Raw genomic sequence first — 20418 nt, forward strand, 5'->3', positions numbered from 1 at the left:
TTTGTCCTATATGAATGAATGCTGGTTTCATTCAATTTGACAACACACTTTCGCACTTCATGTTTTGGGGTTTAAACCATCAGAAGAGTCGCAGTGGTGTTTTACAATTTAATTCTCAAAGCAAAAATGGACAGGACAGAACAAATAACGTCCACAAAGAACATCAAGTATGAACTAAACAGTTCAGAAATTAATGCATCAACACTTAAAACTGGCTTGCATTTTATACTATCAAGTCTTCTCAACTTACTTGTTTGCGATGCCAATGAGTATATAAAACATTGAACAACTACAGTTTAAACAAAAAACATGTCTTATGTCTAATTAAATTAAGACTTATAATAGTTATATGAAAAGCATCTACATTCCAAATTAAATGGAATTTAGGCAAATCAAAACAGCAATCAGTGTTGAGGAAGCATCTCACAGTTTCTACACCTGCAGGTTGTTTGTGGTACTACAACATGAAGCACCTTCCAATAATACTATCTTTCACATATACTAGAAATCAGTCATATATTATAGTCCTTTATTTCAACCTCAGGGGTTTGACTGTATCTAGTATGATCATATCAGTAACTTGTATACTGAGTCATTTAGTTCAGAACAATCATTGACTTATAACAGTCTTAGGAAAAAAAACAAATTGTAAATGGTTTAACAAGATGCATGAAAGAGAAAATTAAATGACGGTAGTTAAAGTGGAAGGACGTATTTTAATAAGAGAAGCATGTATACGTGTGTGATTACAGAGGTGATGACGTCAGAGCGTAGTTCCTGTTCACTGTGAGCCCTGCTGTCCAGAGTAGTTCCCATATTGACTGTAGTACTGGTTCCACTGGCTCTGATTCTGATAATACTGCTGCCACTGCTGCGCATACTGGAGAAAAACATCACGCTTCAGTAAAATTAAGCTACCCGAAGCTGTTCACGTCCTCATACTGCTTTTCTATGGCAACACTATCAACGCCTAAATGAATCTGCAATGGTCAGGTGGTACAGGTAGGAGCTCTCTGAAAATTCCTAGCTTACAAGTTGTAATTACAAGCTCTATGAGGACGTGAACGCTTTTTACAAGTTGAAAATCTCATAAATCTGAGAAAGTGATTAGTACATTTTATATCCAAAATACTAACCCCTTTGTATAGATTAGGGGTGGGCGATAGTACCAAAATCTTATATCACGATATGAGTAATTTTATTTCACGATAACAATATATATTATATATATAACTATATAGTTATTTTTGCTTTAAATAAGGTTATGATATCAAAATGTTTGATACCATTGAAATATCATAATTCTCATCACCATTTTTAATATCATTTAATACTAGTAGCCTAAAAAACTCTCTCAATCTTACTGAAGACAAGTAAACAGTGATAAAATAAGAGCAAAGAAAACAAACTACAATACAAAGACACAAGAAAAACTTCAAGCCCTAGAAATACTACATAAAATGTATAAAGTAATCAAATGTAAAAAAAACATTTTTACACAGTCTTTACTGTGTAAATTAAATATACATTTATTCATATTGAAGTTACAAAAGTGAATCAGTCAAGAGCAGTGAGAGATTTTCTCTTTTTTGTTGTTTGATTAGCATTAATAATGAGAGCAGGTAAATTTGGATGCTGTCCCTTTAAGACCGGCTGCGCAGATCTGGTGCGTTTTCTCTCTCAACTGTTAAAGTTCACTTAAGACATAAATGACTGTTTACGTGCAAATAAAAGTCACTTAGACACATATGTATGTGTATTTAATCGTTCAAGCCCAATTAGGCGGCAAAAAGCACTCAGTTCAGTGCTCACGTGCTCTATGAGCAGCGGCTTCATGTCGCGCGTCTCTCAGACGGCGCTGAGAAACAATCTCTCAGAAAGCGCGCGCATTTACTGAAATGAGCTCTCTTTCGCTGCTAATGGTGCTTCAACGGTTTAAAATCACCTGTTTTTAACCCTTTAAAACCGGCTGGAGCGCCCGCGCTCCCATTTGCGTGTCTCTCTTTAAGAGCCAATAAAAATTGAACCCATATAGGTAGCACAAAAATTCTTTTTTGCCTACTCCTAACGAGTGCTGAGAAGTGCCTCTAAACCGGAGTTTACCGCCCGTGGGCGCCATCTGGCTGCGAAAAAATGAGTAACACTTTATGCTATCACCACAAAATTTGAACCAGATGCAGCTCACATATAGGAGAGCATCACCAAGAAAGATTTTTTCTCCGATCTTATTGCCTTCCTGAGTTATTCCATGTCAAAAAAAAAAAAAAAAGAAAAATTATAAAAAAAAAAAAAAAAATTATAGATATTTTTTGTCTTTTATCAGCAGTTTCTCAGCATGAAAATGTCCAAATGTAATGCAATTTATATTTTCTAAAAATTTAAAAAGTGTTCTATCAAATGATACCTACCTTTTGACTCTCCTTGCTACAGTTTTGGAGTCATGAGTCTTTACTTTTGCTTATGTCGCTCAGAATAAAAAAAAAAATAAAAAAAAAACTCTAAAAAAGCCTCCAGGTCTTAAAGGGTTAAATCGCAATGCTTAAAAAAAAAAAAAAAGCATACAAACAACAAGCTTTCGCGACTGCGCTGCACAGCAATGTCACATGAGCGCGTAACCACGTTAGAGACGATAGTCCAAAATCTCTACCGGTTAATCGTGTCTACCAGTATATCGCCCACCCCTACTACATATGGTTGAGAGATATTCCTATTTTGTAAGATTTGACCAAGAACAGCAGATTAGAAACTTTCAAAACTGTTATTTGAGGGACCAGTCAAAATGATTTTCTGCGGTGATCAGCAGCTGCCACAAATGCTTTCACATTGCTAAAGTTGTTTTTAATCACAGAACATGCCTTGTAGCTCACCTGTTGATACTGCTGATTGTAGTTCTGCTGGTTATATGATTGTCCAGATCCTTGACTGTCATGGTAACCTTGTCCATAACCTGGATATTGGCTGTAGTTGCCATAGTTGTAGCCTTGGTTGTAGTTTCCTTGGCTATAGTTGCCCTGGTTGTAGCCTGGATTATAACCCTGATGATAGCTCTTAAAAAAAAAAAAAAAAAAATAGAAAGCAAGATAAAACAAAAACAAAACAACAACAACAACAAACAAAATAAATAAATAAATACACACACACACACACACACCCACACACATCTCATAAAGGCCCCAATATACTCCCAGCGAAGTTCATTTTTGTTCATTGCGGCTTTGGGGTAAAAAGAAGTTCAAAATACGTGACCAGCAGTACCTTTAGGGAACATCCTGATGCCGCCCACACTACTGAAAGCGACGTTTAAATGAATGTGTAAATATAGGTGTTGCATGCTTCCTTTCAACAACAAAATAAACAACAGAAGCGACAGCGGAAATTTTGGCCTTATTTTCAGCATTTGGATTTTTTACGGTTTATTGGGCGCTTGTTCGCTGTTTTTATCTAGCAAGATCTGGCAATGAATGAGTCAAGGCTTGTACAGCTTTTCCTGTGATTTCTTGTACCACACCTACAGAAGAGAGATGTATATCTGATGCACGTTAAAATATATCATTAACAAGTAGTTGTTCAGTCCGGTTCCGTACACATTGCGTAGAACTTTTGCAAATGCAGTTGTCGCTACCAGCATTTTTTGGGAGTTAATTCAGTTGTAGATTACCGTAAATTACTGACCTGTGTGTGTACAGGATTAAGCACTATAAGGAGAATTGACAACCGAATTTAGCCACAGTGTGTATGTGGTCAATTTATATAGCACTTTATAGATTGCTTTAAAGCAGCAGCTTTACAGGATTAATCGACACAGACCAATGGTAGAACGAAGGTGTTTACCCACCAGTGTAGTGACAAATTTAACACAATGTAATTATGTGTTAAATTAAGTGTCAAATGTCCAAATATTTAAGTTATAAATAAAACAAATTAATGATGTCCAATTATTCACTTAATAGGCTATTATTATTATTAGGCTATTTAGTAATTAACAGTTAATCAAGTGTAAGAAATTACATTCACTTGGTTTTATTAAGCACTGATGTGTTTTCGTATGCATTATATGTATGTATATATTTAGGACAATCATTAACTGACAGTTTGGGGAGACCCGATTTTGAGAGAGAATCCGATTTGTAATGACACCGGGGCAAACTTTTTCAAATAAGTTTGCTTTGGCAAGCAGTTTCGAACTCCCGAAACAAACTCCAAATGAACTTTGCTTTGGCCTGAGTTTGTTCATAATGATGACCAGTTTGTTCCTCAATTTCGCTTGAAGTATATCGGGGCCTTAAGGCTAAACATTAGTCACAGGCTGTGTACAGCACTCACTTGGCTATATCCTTCTTTGTTATAGGATCCATAGCGGTTATTATTGTAGGTTCCTTCAGACTGATGTCTGCTGCTGTGTCCATCTCGCCCGTCTCTGTAATTACCTCCCCAGCGGTTCTGAGTGTAACCATCACGGTTATAACCTGACGATGCACAGAGCAAGATGATGAAAACACAAATGACAGAATTTTTGAATAAGTTAGCCTGAGACCCTAATAAGGTCAATTCACCTCCTCTATAGCTTCCTCCAGGTCCTCCTCTGTTCCGATGGTCTCCTCTTGATCCTCCGTGGTTGTCGTACTGCTGGTAGCCGCTTTCGCGTCTACGGTGTCCCCAGCTGTCGATGCGTTTCTCCGGCGGAGGCCCGGCCTTCCGGCCCTCCTCATTGTATCGTTTCACCAGCTCCGATGCCTCTTGTCTCTGCAGCTCAACAAAGCTCACTTCATCAAGGAAGTCTCCAACCTCTGGCAGCACAAAGTTGGCTTTTAAGCCATGGAAAGAGGAAAGAAGGTGTGATAGATTAAACCACCAGAAAAGAAAAACTATATTTTGAACTCACAGAGAGAATATTGCTGAGGATGATGGAAAACATGACAAGAAAAACAAATCATACGAATAAGATGAATAATACTACTGCAAATCAAGTGCAACGTCAAAAACACTTTACTAACTAATGTGTATTTATTGTGACTGGCATGTATGAATTATTATTTTAATGGCATTTTTAAATGTTATTGCATTAAATTGCTTGGTTTGCAGCATCTCATGTTTCATTTAGACACGGGGGTGAAAGTTGGACGATCAAAAGGACTCAAATCAAATTGAGAACAGGGGTCCGAGAGATAAAGCCGTTTTCTATGATGAAGTGGTACGTGCGTCTTTAAAGTTTAATTCAAACCAAATTAAGTGATCTTTTATGTTTTCTGATGTTGTTTTCCATAGCAGCGTTCCTACCTTTCATTTCTAAAACAGCATGATCGGGCACATCCTTCCCTTCCTCAGTTTGCTTTAACGCTCGTTCTTTTAAATCTTCGTCCGTGGGACATATTACAATAGCCTTGCGTTGAAACCCTTCAAAAGGACGCATTTTTCGTCTCTGGGCTGATCCATATACATTTGTCTAGCAATAGTGACAAGAAAGAAGTAGAAGCTGTTTATTATTGTTTCTTTTGCGTTCTGGCTGTGCTTTTCTTGGGAAAAAAATCTGGAACCCTGCAATGAAGTAGGAGTAGTTTTTCTTTCTTTCCCTGCACCTGCTGATGGACACTTACAACACCTTCACTTACCTCACACAGGTGTCTGAGAGGACCTGGATCCAGGAACAAAAACGTCTTTAGTAGAGATGCACCGATTGCAATTTTCTTAGTCGATTCTGATTTTTTTTGTAAGTGTGACCTGCCGATTCAGATTTAACAACAGTTGACACCATCTACTACAAAATCTACTTTTCTTCAATGCAAAATTTTACAAAAGTTATTCAGTCAAGAGCAGAATTTTTTTCTTTGTCTTTTGTAGGAATAGGAATATTAGGCTGCTGTCACTTTAAGAGCAAATGCACTGATCCAGCATACTGTTACACAACATGCGTTCTCTTTCTCAACTATTTACGTTCCAAAACTGACTGTGTTTAACTGAATTTTAACTGACTGTGCATTTTGACATAATTTTGTGTGTATTTGATGGTTTAAGAGCAGTAAACCACTCATTTTGGTACTTGCGACTCACAAGCTGTTCGATATGTATCGAAATATTGATATTTTTGACAATGCTATTGTCTAATTAGGTTTGCTGTTCCAAACGTTTTCGTGGTAGTTCCCCCACATTTTTCTTTGGCCTTACAAGTATTACAAATTGTGAACATTGTTGCTGCGTACCAATTCACATACTATCCATCCTAAATAGTACTCGAAAATAAAATTGTGTCTTCTTCACTAACAGTGAAGAACTTTCAAGCCAACGACATGTTTACATGCGGCTGAGTGCGAGTGTGGCTGTGACATTGCCTGTGCCGCTGGCAACAAAACAGACAGGCTCGGAGTCGGAAAGACGTGACACCGGTCCGGGCCGATCATGCAGAAAAATCGTCTCATTCCGGTGCCTGGCCGGTCAATCGGTGCATCTCTATTTTTTAGGGAGCCTTGGGCCACGTTCACACAGCAGCAGAATACGGTTGTCAGTCCTGTATTTGAGCACTTAATACGGTTATGTTCACACACAGTTCGTTTATTTATGGGAGTGACAACCGCATTCTATAACCGAACTCCCATCGGTAAATTTTCTGGACTCACAACCGATTTCTCGGAAAACCCACGCTGTGTGAACGGAACCGGACTGGACAACTAGTTGTCTGTCAGGCGACACGGTCACTCTGACATTCTAGAACTGTTCTGAAAAGCCAAGAAGGTTAGCTTTACAACTTACCTTTCTACTGAAACAAACACAACAACAACAACCCACAGGATAACGGACTTCTCTTTAAAATCAAGGTTATTTCTTTTAGAACTACCATAGCAAAACAAATGTGTTTTTCTTACTCACCAGGCTGAGAATACTTCTCTCAACATCTTAATACAGTCATGGGCTACTAGTACTTTATCAGAGAGGCTCACAGAACAATTCAACGTAATTGGAAATGCAAGATAATTAAAATGCTAAAAAGAACATGTTTGATGTTAATGATGTTTCTGACACTTCAATGCCCTTTCAATACGACATTCAATCAAAGGCTGCTGCTTCTACTCTATCATATGAAGGATAAGATAAAAGATGAAAGATCTTTATCCTGAAAGATAAATAAATAACAAATTAGAAGAAGAACATCAGAGCTTATTCACAGTTATGCCTTCGCTGGGAATCATGGGAAGGTGCTTGCAGTACCTGATCCAGGATGTAGTTCCGTTTTTTGCGGGCGGCAATCTGGATCAGTCGGTTCAGACACTGAGTGGCCTGCTGAATCAGGATGTCCCAGCGTCCGGCGTAGTTTCGCTGGCGACGCAATCCCATCACCTAAAACCATAAAACAGAACCATGCTTTTTTTCTTTTTAGCAATATACACTACTGTTCAAAAGTCTGTCAAATTAAAATGCATAAACACATTTAAACCTGCTGAACGGTGCTGATCATACCTTCATTTTCTCCATGATGGCATTTGTGCCCAGGATGTTATACTTCTTCTCTGGGTTCATTCCTGCATGCTTAGAGGCCCATGTGGTTTTACCGCAAGCAGGAAGACCGACCATCATCAGGACCTACAGAAAACAGTGATGTTCTCTTGATTATACATCTTTATTCGAGATCATATTCACTACTGTTCAAGTTTAGGCACAGTAAGATATTTTTATGTTTTTGAAAAAAGTCTCATAAGCCTCACAGAGGCTGCATTTATTTGATCAAGATTACAGTAAAAACCACAATATTGTAAAATTTAAAAAAAAAAAAAAAAGAAAGTTTACCTCACAATCAGATTTGTTGGCAGGACCAACAGTCCCTCTGACCCTGTTCTCCATGCTGACAGCCCCGATGAATGTGTAGCCATCTGGCAAAGAAAAGAAAGGTTCCTCCCGTTGGCCAAAGTTAAACTGGACAGCGCAGTTCTTTACCAGGATATGAGGATACAGAGCACGACCAGCCAGCTCTTCCTTAGATATGTGAAATGCCACATCAAGCCACTTCCCGTTCTTCGAGAAAGCCATTTCCACCTGTTCATGGCTATCAAAGTCCTGTAAAAGACATGAGACTACGAGTCTAACTATTTCATTCAGGAAGTTTTATGTTAGCTATTTTGGTTCTCTTTCATTATTGCCTCTGTTCTATAACCGAGTCAGCAGCCTATCCGAACAGCATTTTAAAGCAACAAGTCCCATCCCAATGCATTTCAAACGCATTCAAATGAGAGCAATTTACCCAATATTTATGTATTTTTATGCTCAGATTAGAGTATTAGAGTATCATGTCATTAGCTAAACAACATGCTAATGCCACACTCAAATGTAATCAATTGTGAGTCAAGTTTTCCCATTAAGGCAAGTCATTTCACTCGGCGGCCATCTATTTCAGTCATGCAAGTGCAGCTCCTGTTTTTTTGAATGGGGAAACATCAAATTCTCCAAAGCGGTTCACCAAGCTAGCTATTCAATTTCCTATTTGAAATCACCAATGAAGTCTGGCAACATCTGTCTCATAAATTTTGTTGCTAAACGTTTGTTCTTTAATTTAGAAGGCGGGACTTATTCCGCCACATTGTGCATTGCATTTTCTCCGATTCATAGTAATATGAGTGCACCATCTTTGTAAGTCTTTGCAGTTACTTCTTGTGGGTAACCCTATTTATGCAAAACCTGTGTATTGTGTTCAAATCAGTCACAAAAGGGGTTCGATTTCAGTTAAGATGATGTCATTAGGTGCAGTCACATTCACCGCTTGCTCTGTGAAATTTCAAAGGAGAAAGAAAATACGACCAGATGTGATAAAATATGATGAATAAAATGACAAAATAAACATCCAAAGCCAGCTAGCAAATGATCCAATCCTAAATAACTGCATTCCAAGCAGCCTCTTTTTTATGCATCTATTTATAATATTAAAATGCAGTGTTTTACAAAACTGGCTGAGTAGACACCACCAGTATGATCACCTCGTCCATTGTACATTGTGAATCTTAAGTTTTGCTTTGCTGCCAGTGCCAAGTTAAGAATTTCCGGTCACACAGAGATCACTGATGAACCAGAAGTGTTGCTACTGGTCCATGTTGTGAATTTGTGCATCAAAATTCATCAAACTTGAACCCAACGTAAAATGAAAACAGCAAAATATCTTCGCCACTGAACACCCATCAGGCGAAATTCTTCATCACACCAATTCACATTGAAATTACTGGATTTCGCTCTTGAAATTTCACAGAGCAATGGTAAATGTGTTGGCACCTTTAGAAGTCAGCTGCCCAATTGGCAGTATACAGCAAGAACTTGACTACCAGCTTGACAGATTCCATATTAAAAATAAATAAATAAATAAATAAATAAGAATAGCACTCACAATATAACATCCAATGACATCGCTTTCACCAAATTTCTCTCCGTAATCTTCAAATTTGCAACTGGTAGACTTTTTCCCTGTTCCGCCATACCCATAAGAGAATGGCTCCTCTCCTGAAACATAGTAATTCCCTACATAAGAATCCAGAAAGATCATTTCTGTAACAAACCCTCATAGTGTATGTGTGCTTCCTCACCAAGCTGTGTGCTGCAGGAATCCAGAGACCACCCGACTCTCACAACATGCGGGTCAGGCTCACTGCTGGGAAGATGCTTTACTGATATATGCTCTATGACCTGGAAGAAAAAAAAAACAAGACACAACTTATTCTGAATGGTGACTAAAGATAATAAAGTTATTAAATAATAGTCTTTTGGGGGGGTAAACTATTTGAAGTGTAACTTTGCCGATTTTCAACCCACTTTGTATTGTTACAATGTCGGAAGTGTATGTAAATGGACAATGTTTACTCATTCTCCGTGTTACCTGGACCGAGAAATTCACGTTTATTTGTCAGCAAAAGTCCGCTGGATGATGCAAAACGTGTCACTGTCTACAACACACTGGATCCTTCACTGTAATCTGAAAGTAACTCACTCCCGCTAAACGTTTACGCTTTGAATTCTTGCACCCGGGAACAATACAAGTCGACACCATTATGACAAAGTTTGCTAAGAAGTATTTCCTACTAAAGCAAGGTGGTATTTGACTCTGGTAAGCGTATCCGTTGCAGACTGGTGGGAGTGGCCTTGGATGGCAAAATGACCAATGAATTATGGGTGTTGAAGTTTGCCTACCTACTTGGAAAAAGGGAAGACAAAAGCCTTTTTTCTCTGTTTTCTATAGTGAGGTAGCACCGATTTCAGTTTTTTTCCTGCCTTACTACTGCATAGGCAGCCAAGTTTTATTTAAAGCCCATTTTGCCAGCGGTGAAGTAGCCCTGTAAGTTGATTTAAAAGTTAACCATAAAGAAACAACAAAACTACACTACCCTTCAAAAGTTTGGGTTCAGTAATGTTTGAGAGAAATTAATATGGATGGATTAAAATGACAGTAAAGTAATTTATAATGTTACAAAATATTTATATTTCAAATAAATGTTGTTCTTCTGAACTTTCTATTCATTAAATAATCCCGGAAAAAAAAAATGTATCGCTGTTTCCACAAAATCATTGGGCAGCACAACTGTTTTCAACATTGATAATAATCAGAAATGTTTCTTGAGCAGCAAATCAGCATATCAGAATGATTTCTGAAGGATCATGTGACACTGAAGACTGGAGTAATGATGCTGAACATTCAGCTTTGCCATCAAAAGAAATAAATGACATTTTCAAATATTTAAAAATAGAAAAATTTTAAATCGCAATAATATTTCCAAATATTATGGTTTTACTTTTCTTTTTTTTTTAACAAACTTTTGAGCGATAAACATTACCTTCATCTCATAGCACACACGTCCCTTGTTTACACCATATGTGGCTCGTGCTCCAGACCACAGATAAGCAAACCCTTCAATTGTCAGAGGATATCCACTGCAGCGATCCCGAGAGACTTTGAAGTGCAAGTCACAGTTATCTGTTGAGGTTTACAGAGAAAATTACATGATTATCATGACTTCTTAAGAGATATAATAAATCACAATTAAATAAAACAAGCCCTCACGTACAAGTGTCAATGGCCACTAGCGTGCCATCAAAGTCTTCCTCATCCTCTTCAGCAGGAGGCAGAGGAGAACGAGACCTGTGATCAAACATAGAAAATCCCAATGTAAATCTACTAGCACTTGTTAGTCAAAATCCCAATGCTGATATAGGATTATAACAAAAGCTCACCTCCTGTCTTCACGGTGTTCATAATAGCTGTAGCTGTGGCTCTCATCATAGCGCCTCTTGTGGCCATGTTGTGCATGTCCTTCCTGTTCAGTCTTGGATTCTACAGTCTGCAGGCTCTCCAGATCTTCCCATTCACTGCCAGGGTCAGATCGCTGCTGCTCCTGTTGCTCCGGCTTTATCTCATCTTCATTTTTCACCTTTACTGGTGCCACTTCATCTTCTGTGAAACAATTAATATTCAATATAAAGCAGTGGGTGCCGGGGCCCACTAGAGGGCCTAAGCAAACTTCAAAGGGAGCCTCAAGCAGGCACCAGCAGAGCACTGAAGAGGGGACATCTGAAGTAACGAAAGGGGCGGTGATGTAACCAAAGTCTCACCAGCTAGAAAAACATATGTGGCCCATTCATGTATTTGTTGGACCGTAAACAAACCTGTCACTACTACAACTATGAAACTAAAAGCTACAGAGCAAATACAGATGGCAGAGCACTGAATAATATTACTACATAAAACAGGAAAATTGATTAGGTCAACATATTCGAAAATTTGGTTTTAAAACACCAGATAAAAATACATCTTAGATACTCAATTTCAGCGGTTTTACCCTGAATACATACGAATAGACAAGTTACCATGATACCACCACCACTAAAAGTAATTAATTGTGTCTACTTTACTATAAAACACACAGCCATACTGACCGCTTCACGTACTGTAACACACACTCATTGCGACCCGTTTAACAGAAGATAAAAATGGTACTGATAATTTTATTGTATGTTAAAAAAAAAACTGTGGTTTGTGCTGTTCACACTGTTATGGGGGAGAAGAAAAAGAAAAGAAAAAAACAGATCTGAGTCACATATGATCAAAAAAAATAAAATAAAAAAATTTAATAATTCGGATTTTGCCCACTCTTGCCTGGAGTATGAACTTCCTACCAGGGTACATGTACCATGGATCACTATTTGGCTATTTCATGATTATAAAATAAATCAAAATAACAAGAAATGTTACTATATATAACAACTATATAAATCTGCCATAACATAATATTATTACTCATCTTACACACCTTGAAGTGGTGTCGAAAATAATAGTGGTCCACCAATAATTTACCAAGGCAGATATATCAGCCAATATTTGGCATTTTTTAATGATCGACATCAGTCGATAAGTTTTTCTGTTTGGCCAGTAAGTATTGGAAGCGCCAAGAACATAGAAATTACATGTGGACAGGAGAGTTCTGTTGTCACTGGACACACACACAAGCGACAAACTGATTCTGAATTATGCTGCACTGCATCTGCTATGCCATATTCACTGTGTACTTAAAGGAACAGTCCACTTTTTTTGAAAATAGGCTCATTTTCCAACTCCCCTAGAGTTAAACAGTTGAGTTTTACCGTTTTCGAATCCATTCAGCCGATCTCCGGGTCTGGCGGTACCACTTTTAGCATAGCTTAGCATAGTTCATTGAATCTGATTAGACCGTTAGCATCTCACTCAAAAATGACCAAAGAGTTTCGATATTTTTCCTATTTAATAATTTGATTCTTCTGTAGTTACATCATGTACTAAGACCGACGGAAAATTAAAAGTTGCAATTTTCTAGGCCGATATGTCTAGGAACTATACTCTCATTCCGGCGTAATAATCAAGGAACTTTGCTGCCGTACACGATGTAACTACAGAAGATTCAAGTTTTAAATAGGAAAAATATCGAATCTCTTTGGTCATTTTTGAGCGAGATGCTAACGGTCTAATCAGATTCAATGAACTATGCTAAGCTATGCTAAAAGTGGTACCGCCAGACCCGGCTGAATGGATTCGAAAACGGTAAAACTCAACTGTTTTGACTCTAGGGGAGTTGGAAAATGAGCCTATTTTCAAAAAAAGTGGAGTGTTCCTTTAATTCACTTATATACACTGTGGATTAGTTCACTTCAGAATTCAAATTTCCTGATAATTTACTCACCCCCATGTCATCCAAGATGTTTATGTCTTTCTTATTCAAATTTCCTGATAATTTACTCACCCCCATGTCATCCAAGATGTTTATGTCTTTCTTTCTTCAGCTGAAAAGAAATTAATGTTTGAGGAAAACACGCGTGTCCTTTTACAACGTGATTGCGTAATGCGTGACGCATCGCAGAGCAGTGCAAGATGAGCATTTGTGGTTAAAATGTATATAATATATATATATATATATATATATATTATTTTTTTAGAAAATGACCGATCGTTTCTCTAGATAAGATCCTTATTCCTCGTCTGGGATCGTGTAGAGCCTTTTAAAGCTGCACTGAAACTGACATTTGGACCTTCAACCTGCTAATAACTGTTGAAGTCATATAAATTAGATGTGGACAGAACAGTTTATTTAAATATGACTTACACACAGACTTACCATATTAATGAGTGCATTGTTGGCTGCAGTGTTTCCTCACGTTTTTAACAATTTCTTTATTTGTGAAAATATGAAAATAACATGTAAAAACAATAAGCTCAAATTATATTTTTCACTTTCAAGTAATTTATTTATAATTTAGTAAATGTTATGTAAAATAAACATACATTTAATTGCAGCATGAGTTATTTGCTATCTTAAGTAGTGTGATGTGAAATATATTTCAGCCACCTGTTCTCGAAGCTGTCGGCATCGGCTATCAAAAAAAAAAAATCTATATTGGTCGAGCGATAGAAAATATAACTTGTAATTAAGTGTATACGAACAAGCGAGCCAAGTTGCATACTGGTGGGACACACCATTCAAAATTGAGGATGAAATGCATTCAAACTCAAAAATCCCAGTTGCAGTCTTACCTTCTTTGCAGATCATCTCAACAGTTGCCTGTTGTTCCTCTACAGTCTCAGATTTAGGATCACTATCAGAGCCCTGTTTCTCTGCATCCATCTGCCCTGGATCAGACCGCTCATCATTCCCAGCCTCTGCAACACCTGTCACATGTAAACATGCAATGGGATCACCATCATTAGATCAAAAGCATGCATCAAATGATGCCATCTTCATGCACACAAACTCTAGTACCTGCTTCAGCCTCCTCATCACAGCTGGAGTCCTTTTCAGCCTCCAGAACCGACTGCAGACGCTCGACCAGATCCGCTTTGAGGCCTCGGGTGTCCATCCCACGCTTCTGTAACTCCTCTTTCAGCTCGTTCACTTTCAGTTTCTTCACATCCACACTCATCATGCATGACATAACGTGGAGCTCTCGCTCCCAATCCTGCTGAATGGAAGACAACTGTGATCATCTCCAAAACATCAATAATGCTTATGCATATCCCACTGGAAAAGCTGGAAACTGTGTTTTAGAATATGTTAGCTTGTTTTGAGATACTGGTCACTAGCTGATTGATTCAAAAACCAGCTAATGAAAAAATAATGACTAGCTCAGACTAGCAAGACACCAGCTGTTTGAAGAAAAAAAAAAAACTAGTACACTTTAGGATCATGTTGTAAGTTAGCTGGTTTGTTGCTGGTCCAAGTTAGAAACCAGCTATCATTTATCAAAACACAGATGGCAGGGTTGGTCATTCGCACAGCTAACTGGCTAAATCACGTGCACACTTAAGTTTTGTAGTAAACGCATGGGCAAACACGCACATCTACTGTAATTCAGTAAATGCTTTCACATCTATGATGCGACATAATGAGAAATGACACATGCATTCGTCTGATTTGTCAAACTACGGATTCTAGCTAACTGTGCTCATGTTAATGGACATTCATTTCTCTAATGCAGACTCTAAAATGGCAGTAAAAAAAATCTCATGATGACTTACCACAGAAAAAGCTCTTGTTTGGTTGAAGAGAGTGTTTGAGTGTTGTAAACACAGGACTACAACTGCGCGGGCTTCAGTACAGTGCAGCAGAAGACATACTGAATGTTGTCCATTTTGTTTGAGTGCTGACACCTACTGGACAGATCTATAACACATACCGATGGTTTGAAGTCACGAACGGACAGACGTGCATTCCTTTACTATTTAGTTCATAATAAAATAATAATTAATAATTCTACCCAGCAATATATACAATTTAAATACATATTTCAAATATAAGTGATGCAGTTATTTTTGTAGGCAAAATTAAAGTGCCTTTTACTAACAGTGTTGGGTTAATGCATTACAAGTAACGCGAGTAACGTAATGAGATTACTTTTCAAGTAACTAGCAAAGTAACGCATTACTTTTACGTTTACTACAAAATATGTTTTTTTTTTTGTTTTTGTTTTTTTAATAGGTAACACAAATTAATTTCTTTTACCATTTATTGACTGAGAGATCTCCTGTCTCCATGCTGAGAGAAATCAGGAGTAAGTGCAGAGGAGTTGTGTGTAAAAAACATGATGGTTATTGTAGTTCTACACTTAATGTGATAATGAATAAATAAGATTTCCATTGATGTATGGTTTGTTAGGATAGGACAATATTTGGCCGAGATACAACTATTTGAAAATCTGGAATATGAGGGTGCAAAAAAATCAAAATATTGAGAAAATCGCCTTTAAAGTTGTTCAAATGAAGTCCTTAGCAACGCATATCCACTCACAAAAATAAATTTTTGATATATTTACGGTAGGAAGTTTATTAAAATATCTTCATGGAACATGATCTTTACTTGATATCCTAATGATTTTTGGCATAAAAGAAAAATTAATAATTTTGACCCATACAATGTATTGTTGGCTATTGCTACAAATATACCCGTGTGACTTATGACTGGTTTTGTGGTCCAGAGTCACATTTACTCATCTCACTTGCACAAAAATAGATTCAGTATTCCTCAAAATGAATAAAAACAGTGAAATGAAAACTCAGAATTAAAATGTGTTAAATATTAGAAATATACTTTATGTATTTAATCTCACTTTATAAACCAATGTCTTTGCTGCTGACCTTCAATGATCCAATTCAACCATACTAAGCAAAAATGACTTTAGATAAACATCAATTTTATGTTTAAATTTTTTTTTTTTATTTCTGAAGTACGGGGCTGCGTCCGAAATCGCATACTCTCTTGAGTAGGTACTTATTTTGAATATGTAACTAATTTAAGACTGCTAAAAAAGTACATTCTATATAGTATGAATGTTATTCGGACATACTACATTCGCCATGCTGTCATTATCATGTGACCTGCCGACAGTTACGTCGGAGTACTGACTTTTAAGAGTACTGTGAATTCGGACATACTTCTTTTGTCACACAGTGTGAACTCTGGGTGATTGGGACACTTTTTGCCATTGAGATGACTTATAAAAAGTGTTCCAATCAACCTGAATTCACCCTACTGTTTTTTGCCTACTATATAGTAGGGAAGTATGTGATTTCAGATGCAGCCAGAATATTGAACTCTTTCTCCTGCATCCTATTCTTCTTCAATCCAGAATGGCAGCACAGCTGAAAGGTTTGTTTGACCTGCGGCCTCCACTGTACAGACGTGAATTTGCATTTCCTTCAGGCTGAAGCTTATTCAATTCACTTTTGGTGTGAAAGAAAGGGCCTTTACATTTTTTTTTTCTGTCATTAAAAACAAACAAGCAAGTCCAGCACAGACGAGAAAAAGTAACGTAATGCATTACTCTCCATAAAAAGTAACTAACACATTTACTTACCATTTCAGGGAGTAATGCAATATTGTAACACATTACTTTTTAAAGTAACGGTAACACTTTAGATTAGGGTCCAATTCTCACTATTAATTAGTTGCTTATTAGCATGCATATTACTATGATATTGGCTGTTTATTATACTTATAAAGCACATATTATGCCTTATTCTGCATCACTACCCAATCCTAATCCCAATACCAAAACTTAAACTATTAATTTAGTTTGATTTTAACATTTTGTTTAAATATTAGTAAACAACATTTTGTGCCTTAAATATAGTGAAACTTTCTTATGTGGTAATTACTTAAAAATGGCAATTCACAACCACAAAACACTTTCACAATTTTAATATAATAAAGATAAAACCCCAACAATCATAGAATATTTAACTTTATTTTACAATGAAATATACACCCATATGCACGCGCCATATTAAACACAGCAGTCTTTTGATGCGATGGGTATTTTCTTGCAGCACACACAGAGACAGGCTCTGTTTCCTATGTCGAGCGTCACATCCATACTTACTTTATGGAATTTGTCATTCAAGTATTCACAATTCAAGTGCATTTTCAGATCATTAGTGAATGATGAATGCCCAACTCCGACAGCATATTACATTCAAGCTAAAACTGAATACCAATCTCATTTTAACTGATTTCCTCCAAAAAAAATGGAAAAGAATGACTGAAATGTTATGAAATGTTCAAACTGGTGTGCAGAATAATAAGTGGTCAAACGTTGGTAATGGTTTAACAGCGCCATCAAATAACTAACAACTTTCAAGCATCATTCAACCAAACATACACAAATAGGAAGCTTTTATTATGTTATGCTGGAGGTCAGTCAATTATCACACACAAACTCTCTCTCTCTGTTCCTTCCTCTTTTTTCGAGTTTTGTGTATATGAGAGGCTTAACCAAGACTTTTTCTGTGTGTATAAATATGGCAGTGCTGCACCACAACTGAAACGTCCCCATAAACCAGTCTCTTTACCCTCCTTAGCAAGCAGGGCATGTTTTTAGTGATGCATATTGTTACTTGGTACTTGGGGCTGCTGGGAGGGACAACAGAAGTCTATTAACCTCTCTGATTTGGGCATCCAGTGTCTCTGTGGCTAGTGCCAGCTCTCCTAGCTGTGTCTGCAGACTGTTCATGGTTTGTGCGAGTTCCTCTTCCTTGCGCCTGGAGTTGGCGGCCTGACGGCTGTACTCGAGCACCATGCAACCTCCGCCGATGATGAAGATGATGGCCTCGCCGAGCAGCTCTGCTCCGAGCTCCGCAGCTGCCTCTTCGTTCAAGGGTTTGATGGTGGAGCCACGGAAACCCATGATTCTCATCTTTGTTTTCATCTCGATCCAGTGATATGCTATAGGGAAAACACGAGAGACCGCATGGAATTACTTGACAGATTAATGGAAAGATGCACTTTGGTTTTACCGTCAAAGTACCCTAAGAGACTAGTCTAGTCAAGTGAGCTTTATTTACATAGTGATTTATACAATACAGATAGTTCCACAGCAGATTTACAGTGAAAACTGTAAAGGAAAATAATGATTCAATGATGTGAAGAGAGTTTAATTCTGCTGTAAAGCAGCTCTAAAATAAAATAGTGTCATTGTCCAGCTGAAGTCAGTTCAGTGTTGATTCAGTTACGTTGTAACTGTTATTAAACAATTATTAAACTGGTTTATTTAATCTATAAAGCAGTTCTGCAGAATACAGTAATGTCATTGTGTATATTAGTGTATAAATGATATTAAAAACATTAAAAATTAGTAGTATATAAATACTATAATATAAAAAAATAACATTAAAAAGAGATTAGTTCTATTTAAAAACTATAATATTTAAAGATAGACTAGTATACAGAAACTACACCATAAAAAAAATGACTAAAAAACGAAACAAATCTACACAGTAAAATACCGTTTCCATTGAAACAGCAATATACCATAAAAACAATGCTTTCTGGGTAATATTTGTCATTTTAAGAAGAGGCCTATAGGCTACTTTCTCGAAAACGACAAGATTACACAGAATGCATTGTAATATACAGAAGTAATATACCGTAAAACAATGCATTCTGGGTAATATTTGTAGTTTTCAAGAAAGTAGCCAATAGGTTACCTTCTCGAAAACTACTAATAATATTACCCAGAATGCATTGTTATTGTTTTTACGGTATATTACTGTTTCACGGTATTTTACTGTGTAAATTTGTTTCGTTTTTTTAGTGTATAATATAAAAATTATAATATGAAAAAAGATAACTATATCTGTCCATCTATAAACTATTAGAATATTAAAACATAATTATTAAAAATAATATTTTGTCAACACAACAATCATCAATTCAACTATTATTACATTAACTATTCCTGATATAATATACATTATTTTTAAATACTTATATATATATATATAAATTAAATTATAATTAGGAAAATATATTTTCTTGTATATAAATATTATTTTACATCACATTATATGAAAACTTTTTTTTTTTATTATTATTATTGAACCTAATCAACAGAATACACATTATTATGGTATTGATAAATGCAAATATGGGTCAAATATTCATTCCATCTTCTAATAATCCAAGGTCTCTTATTATCCCAGCAAATTTCTGGGCCTTTTCAGTTTTCATACATTGCAATGATGGAAATTTGTTACAAATAAAGTCTCTTTTAAATACAGAAAAATAAGGTTTCATCTTCATACATTTACATTATGAAAAAGAATAAGAATTTGCCCAGAATCAACATTACACTGATGAAAAATGCAGTATTTTTATCATCCAACAGCATTCCAAATATAATATGTTTGCTAGCAAAAGTGGGCAGTGACTGGATCTTTGACTCCAACCAACAAGACATATTTTCCCAGAAAATAAGTGCACACAAGAAAAGAAAAGATGATCAGTCGTCTCTATGTCGACTGGAATATACAGGGATTTTGTTTAACATTAAACCGTTAACAAATCAAGAAGTAGCAAAAGGCACTTTCAGTTCTACCCTCAATGACATATGAGTCCTGCCCCCTTTGAGCAAACTCGAACCTCATTCGTCTAAATGGAAAGTTCTTTCTAGCACCTTATTGGTCGCTTGGTAAATCAGTTATTGAAAACACCCAATGACAACATCGCAGCCGTCGCGATTTGCTAAACAGCAAATGCAAGCAAACGTCTATTGGCCAGTGCTTCTTTCGACGTTTACGCCTTCAGACACCCTTAGCATGCACTGATATCATGTCGTTAAACACGAACAGCCAAATATCAGCTTACCTTGGGCTGGAGGAAGGCATATATAATTCTTAAAGAATTCACTCCTCCGCGCGCCCGCTTTTATCCTGTTAGCCACTGGTTTGCCCAATTGTCGTACGCCTAGATAGAGCAGCTTTGCAATCGGAAAGGCACCGACAACCATCTTGGCGGAAAATGCGTCATCTGAGGAGGCGGGATGATAAGGACGTCGTCATGTGGACGATGCTCTTGTTTAATATTAATGACGTCGTATTAATATTCATGAGATTTATAACGCAGATTTTTTTCCCCACATTTTTTTATTTAATTATTTTAG

General features: G+C 36.8%; 2 protein-coding genes across 3 annotated transcripts; both read right to left on the minus strand.

Moving 5' to 3' along the window:
• Positions 1 to 94: 94 nt before the first annotated feature.
• On the minus strand, positions 95 to 15168 carry hnrnpul1 (heterogeneous nuclear ribonucleoprotein U-like 1). Of its 2 annotated transcripts, none has more exons than XM_051869471.1 (16): positions 15002 to 15168; positions 14247 to 14442; positions 14021 to 14155; positions 11194 to 11413; positions 11028 to 11101; positions 10797 to 10936; positions 9555 to 9654; positions 9359 to 9471; positions 7777 to 8043; positions 7450 to 7572; positions 7201 to 7329; positions 5278 to 5443; positions 4554 to 4805; positions 4324 to 4466; positions 2868 to 3047; positions 95 to 880 (listed from the first exon to the last, which is right to left on the minus strand). In XM_051869471.1, exons 2-16 carry the CDS (start codon positions 14416 to 14418, stop codon positions 782 to 784), a joined length of 2313 nt encoding a protein of 770 aa, XP_051725431.1. In that variant the 5' UTR covers positions 14419 to 14442; positions 15002 to 15168; the 3' UTR covers positions 95 to 781. The 2 variants fall into 2 exon arrangements, with proteins under 2 accessions (XP_051725431.1, XP_051725432.1); XM_051869472.1 differs by having other exon boundaries at positions 14247 to 14445; positions 15002 to 15149.
• A 2039-nt stretch (positions 15169 to 17207) lies between these two features.
• opa3 (outer mitochondrial membrane lipid metabolism regulator OPA3) lies at positions 17208 to 20309 on the minus strand. The gene is made up of 2 exons (XM_051870404.1): positions 20124 to 20309; positions 17208 to 18203 (listed from the first exon to the last, which is right to left on the minus strand). Exons 1-2 carry the CDS (start codon positions 20263 to 20265, stop codon positions 17872 to 17874), a joined length of 474 nt encoding a protein of 157 aa, XP_051726364.1. The 5' UTR covers positions 20266 to 20309; the 3' UTR covers positions 17208 to 17871.
• Positions 20310 to 20418: the final 109 nt, after the last annotated feature.

This window comes from Ctenopharyngodon idella, chromosome 18 (genome assembly GCF_019924925.1).
Source record: "Ctenopharyngodon idella isolate HZGC_01 chromosome 18, HZGC01, whole genome shotgun sequence".
NCBI lineage: Eukaryota > Metazoa > Chordata > Actinopteri > Cypriniformes > Xenocyprididae > Ctenopharyngodon > Ctenopharyngodon idella.

Excerpts from the sequence above, each read along its gene's own strand:
- hnrnpul1 (XM_051869471.1), bottom strand. The coding sequence starts at position 14,418 with ATGTCATGCATGATGAGTGTGGATGTGAAGAAACTGAAAGTGAACGAG. Across the intron at positions 11,414-14,020 it reads TGAGATGATCTGCAAAGAAG|AAGATGAAGTGGCACCAGTA; the intron begins GTAAGACTGCAA and ends ATTGTTTCACAG. Across the intron at positions 5,444-7,200 it reads GGAACTACATCCTGGATCAG|ACAAATGTATATGGATCAGC; the intron begins GTACTGCAAGCA and ends CACTATTGCTAG.
- opa3 (XM_051870404.1), bottom strand. The coding sequence starts at position 20,265 with ATGGTTGTCGGTGCCTTTCCGATTGCAAAGCTGCTCTATCTAGGCGTA. Across the intron at positions 18,204-20,123 it reads ATGCCTTCCTCCAGCCCAAG|CATATCACTGGATCGAGATG; the intron begins GTAAGCTGATAT and ends TTTTCCCTATAG.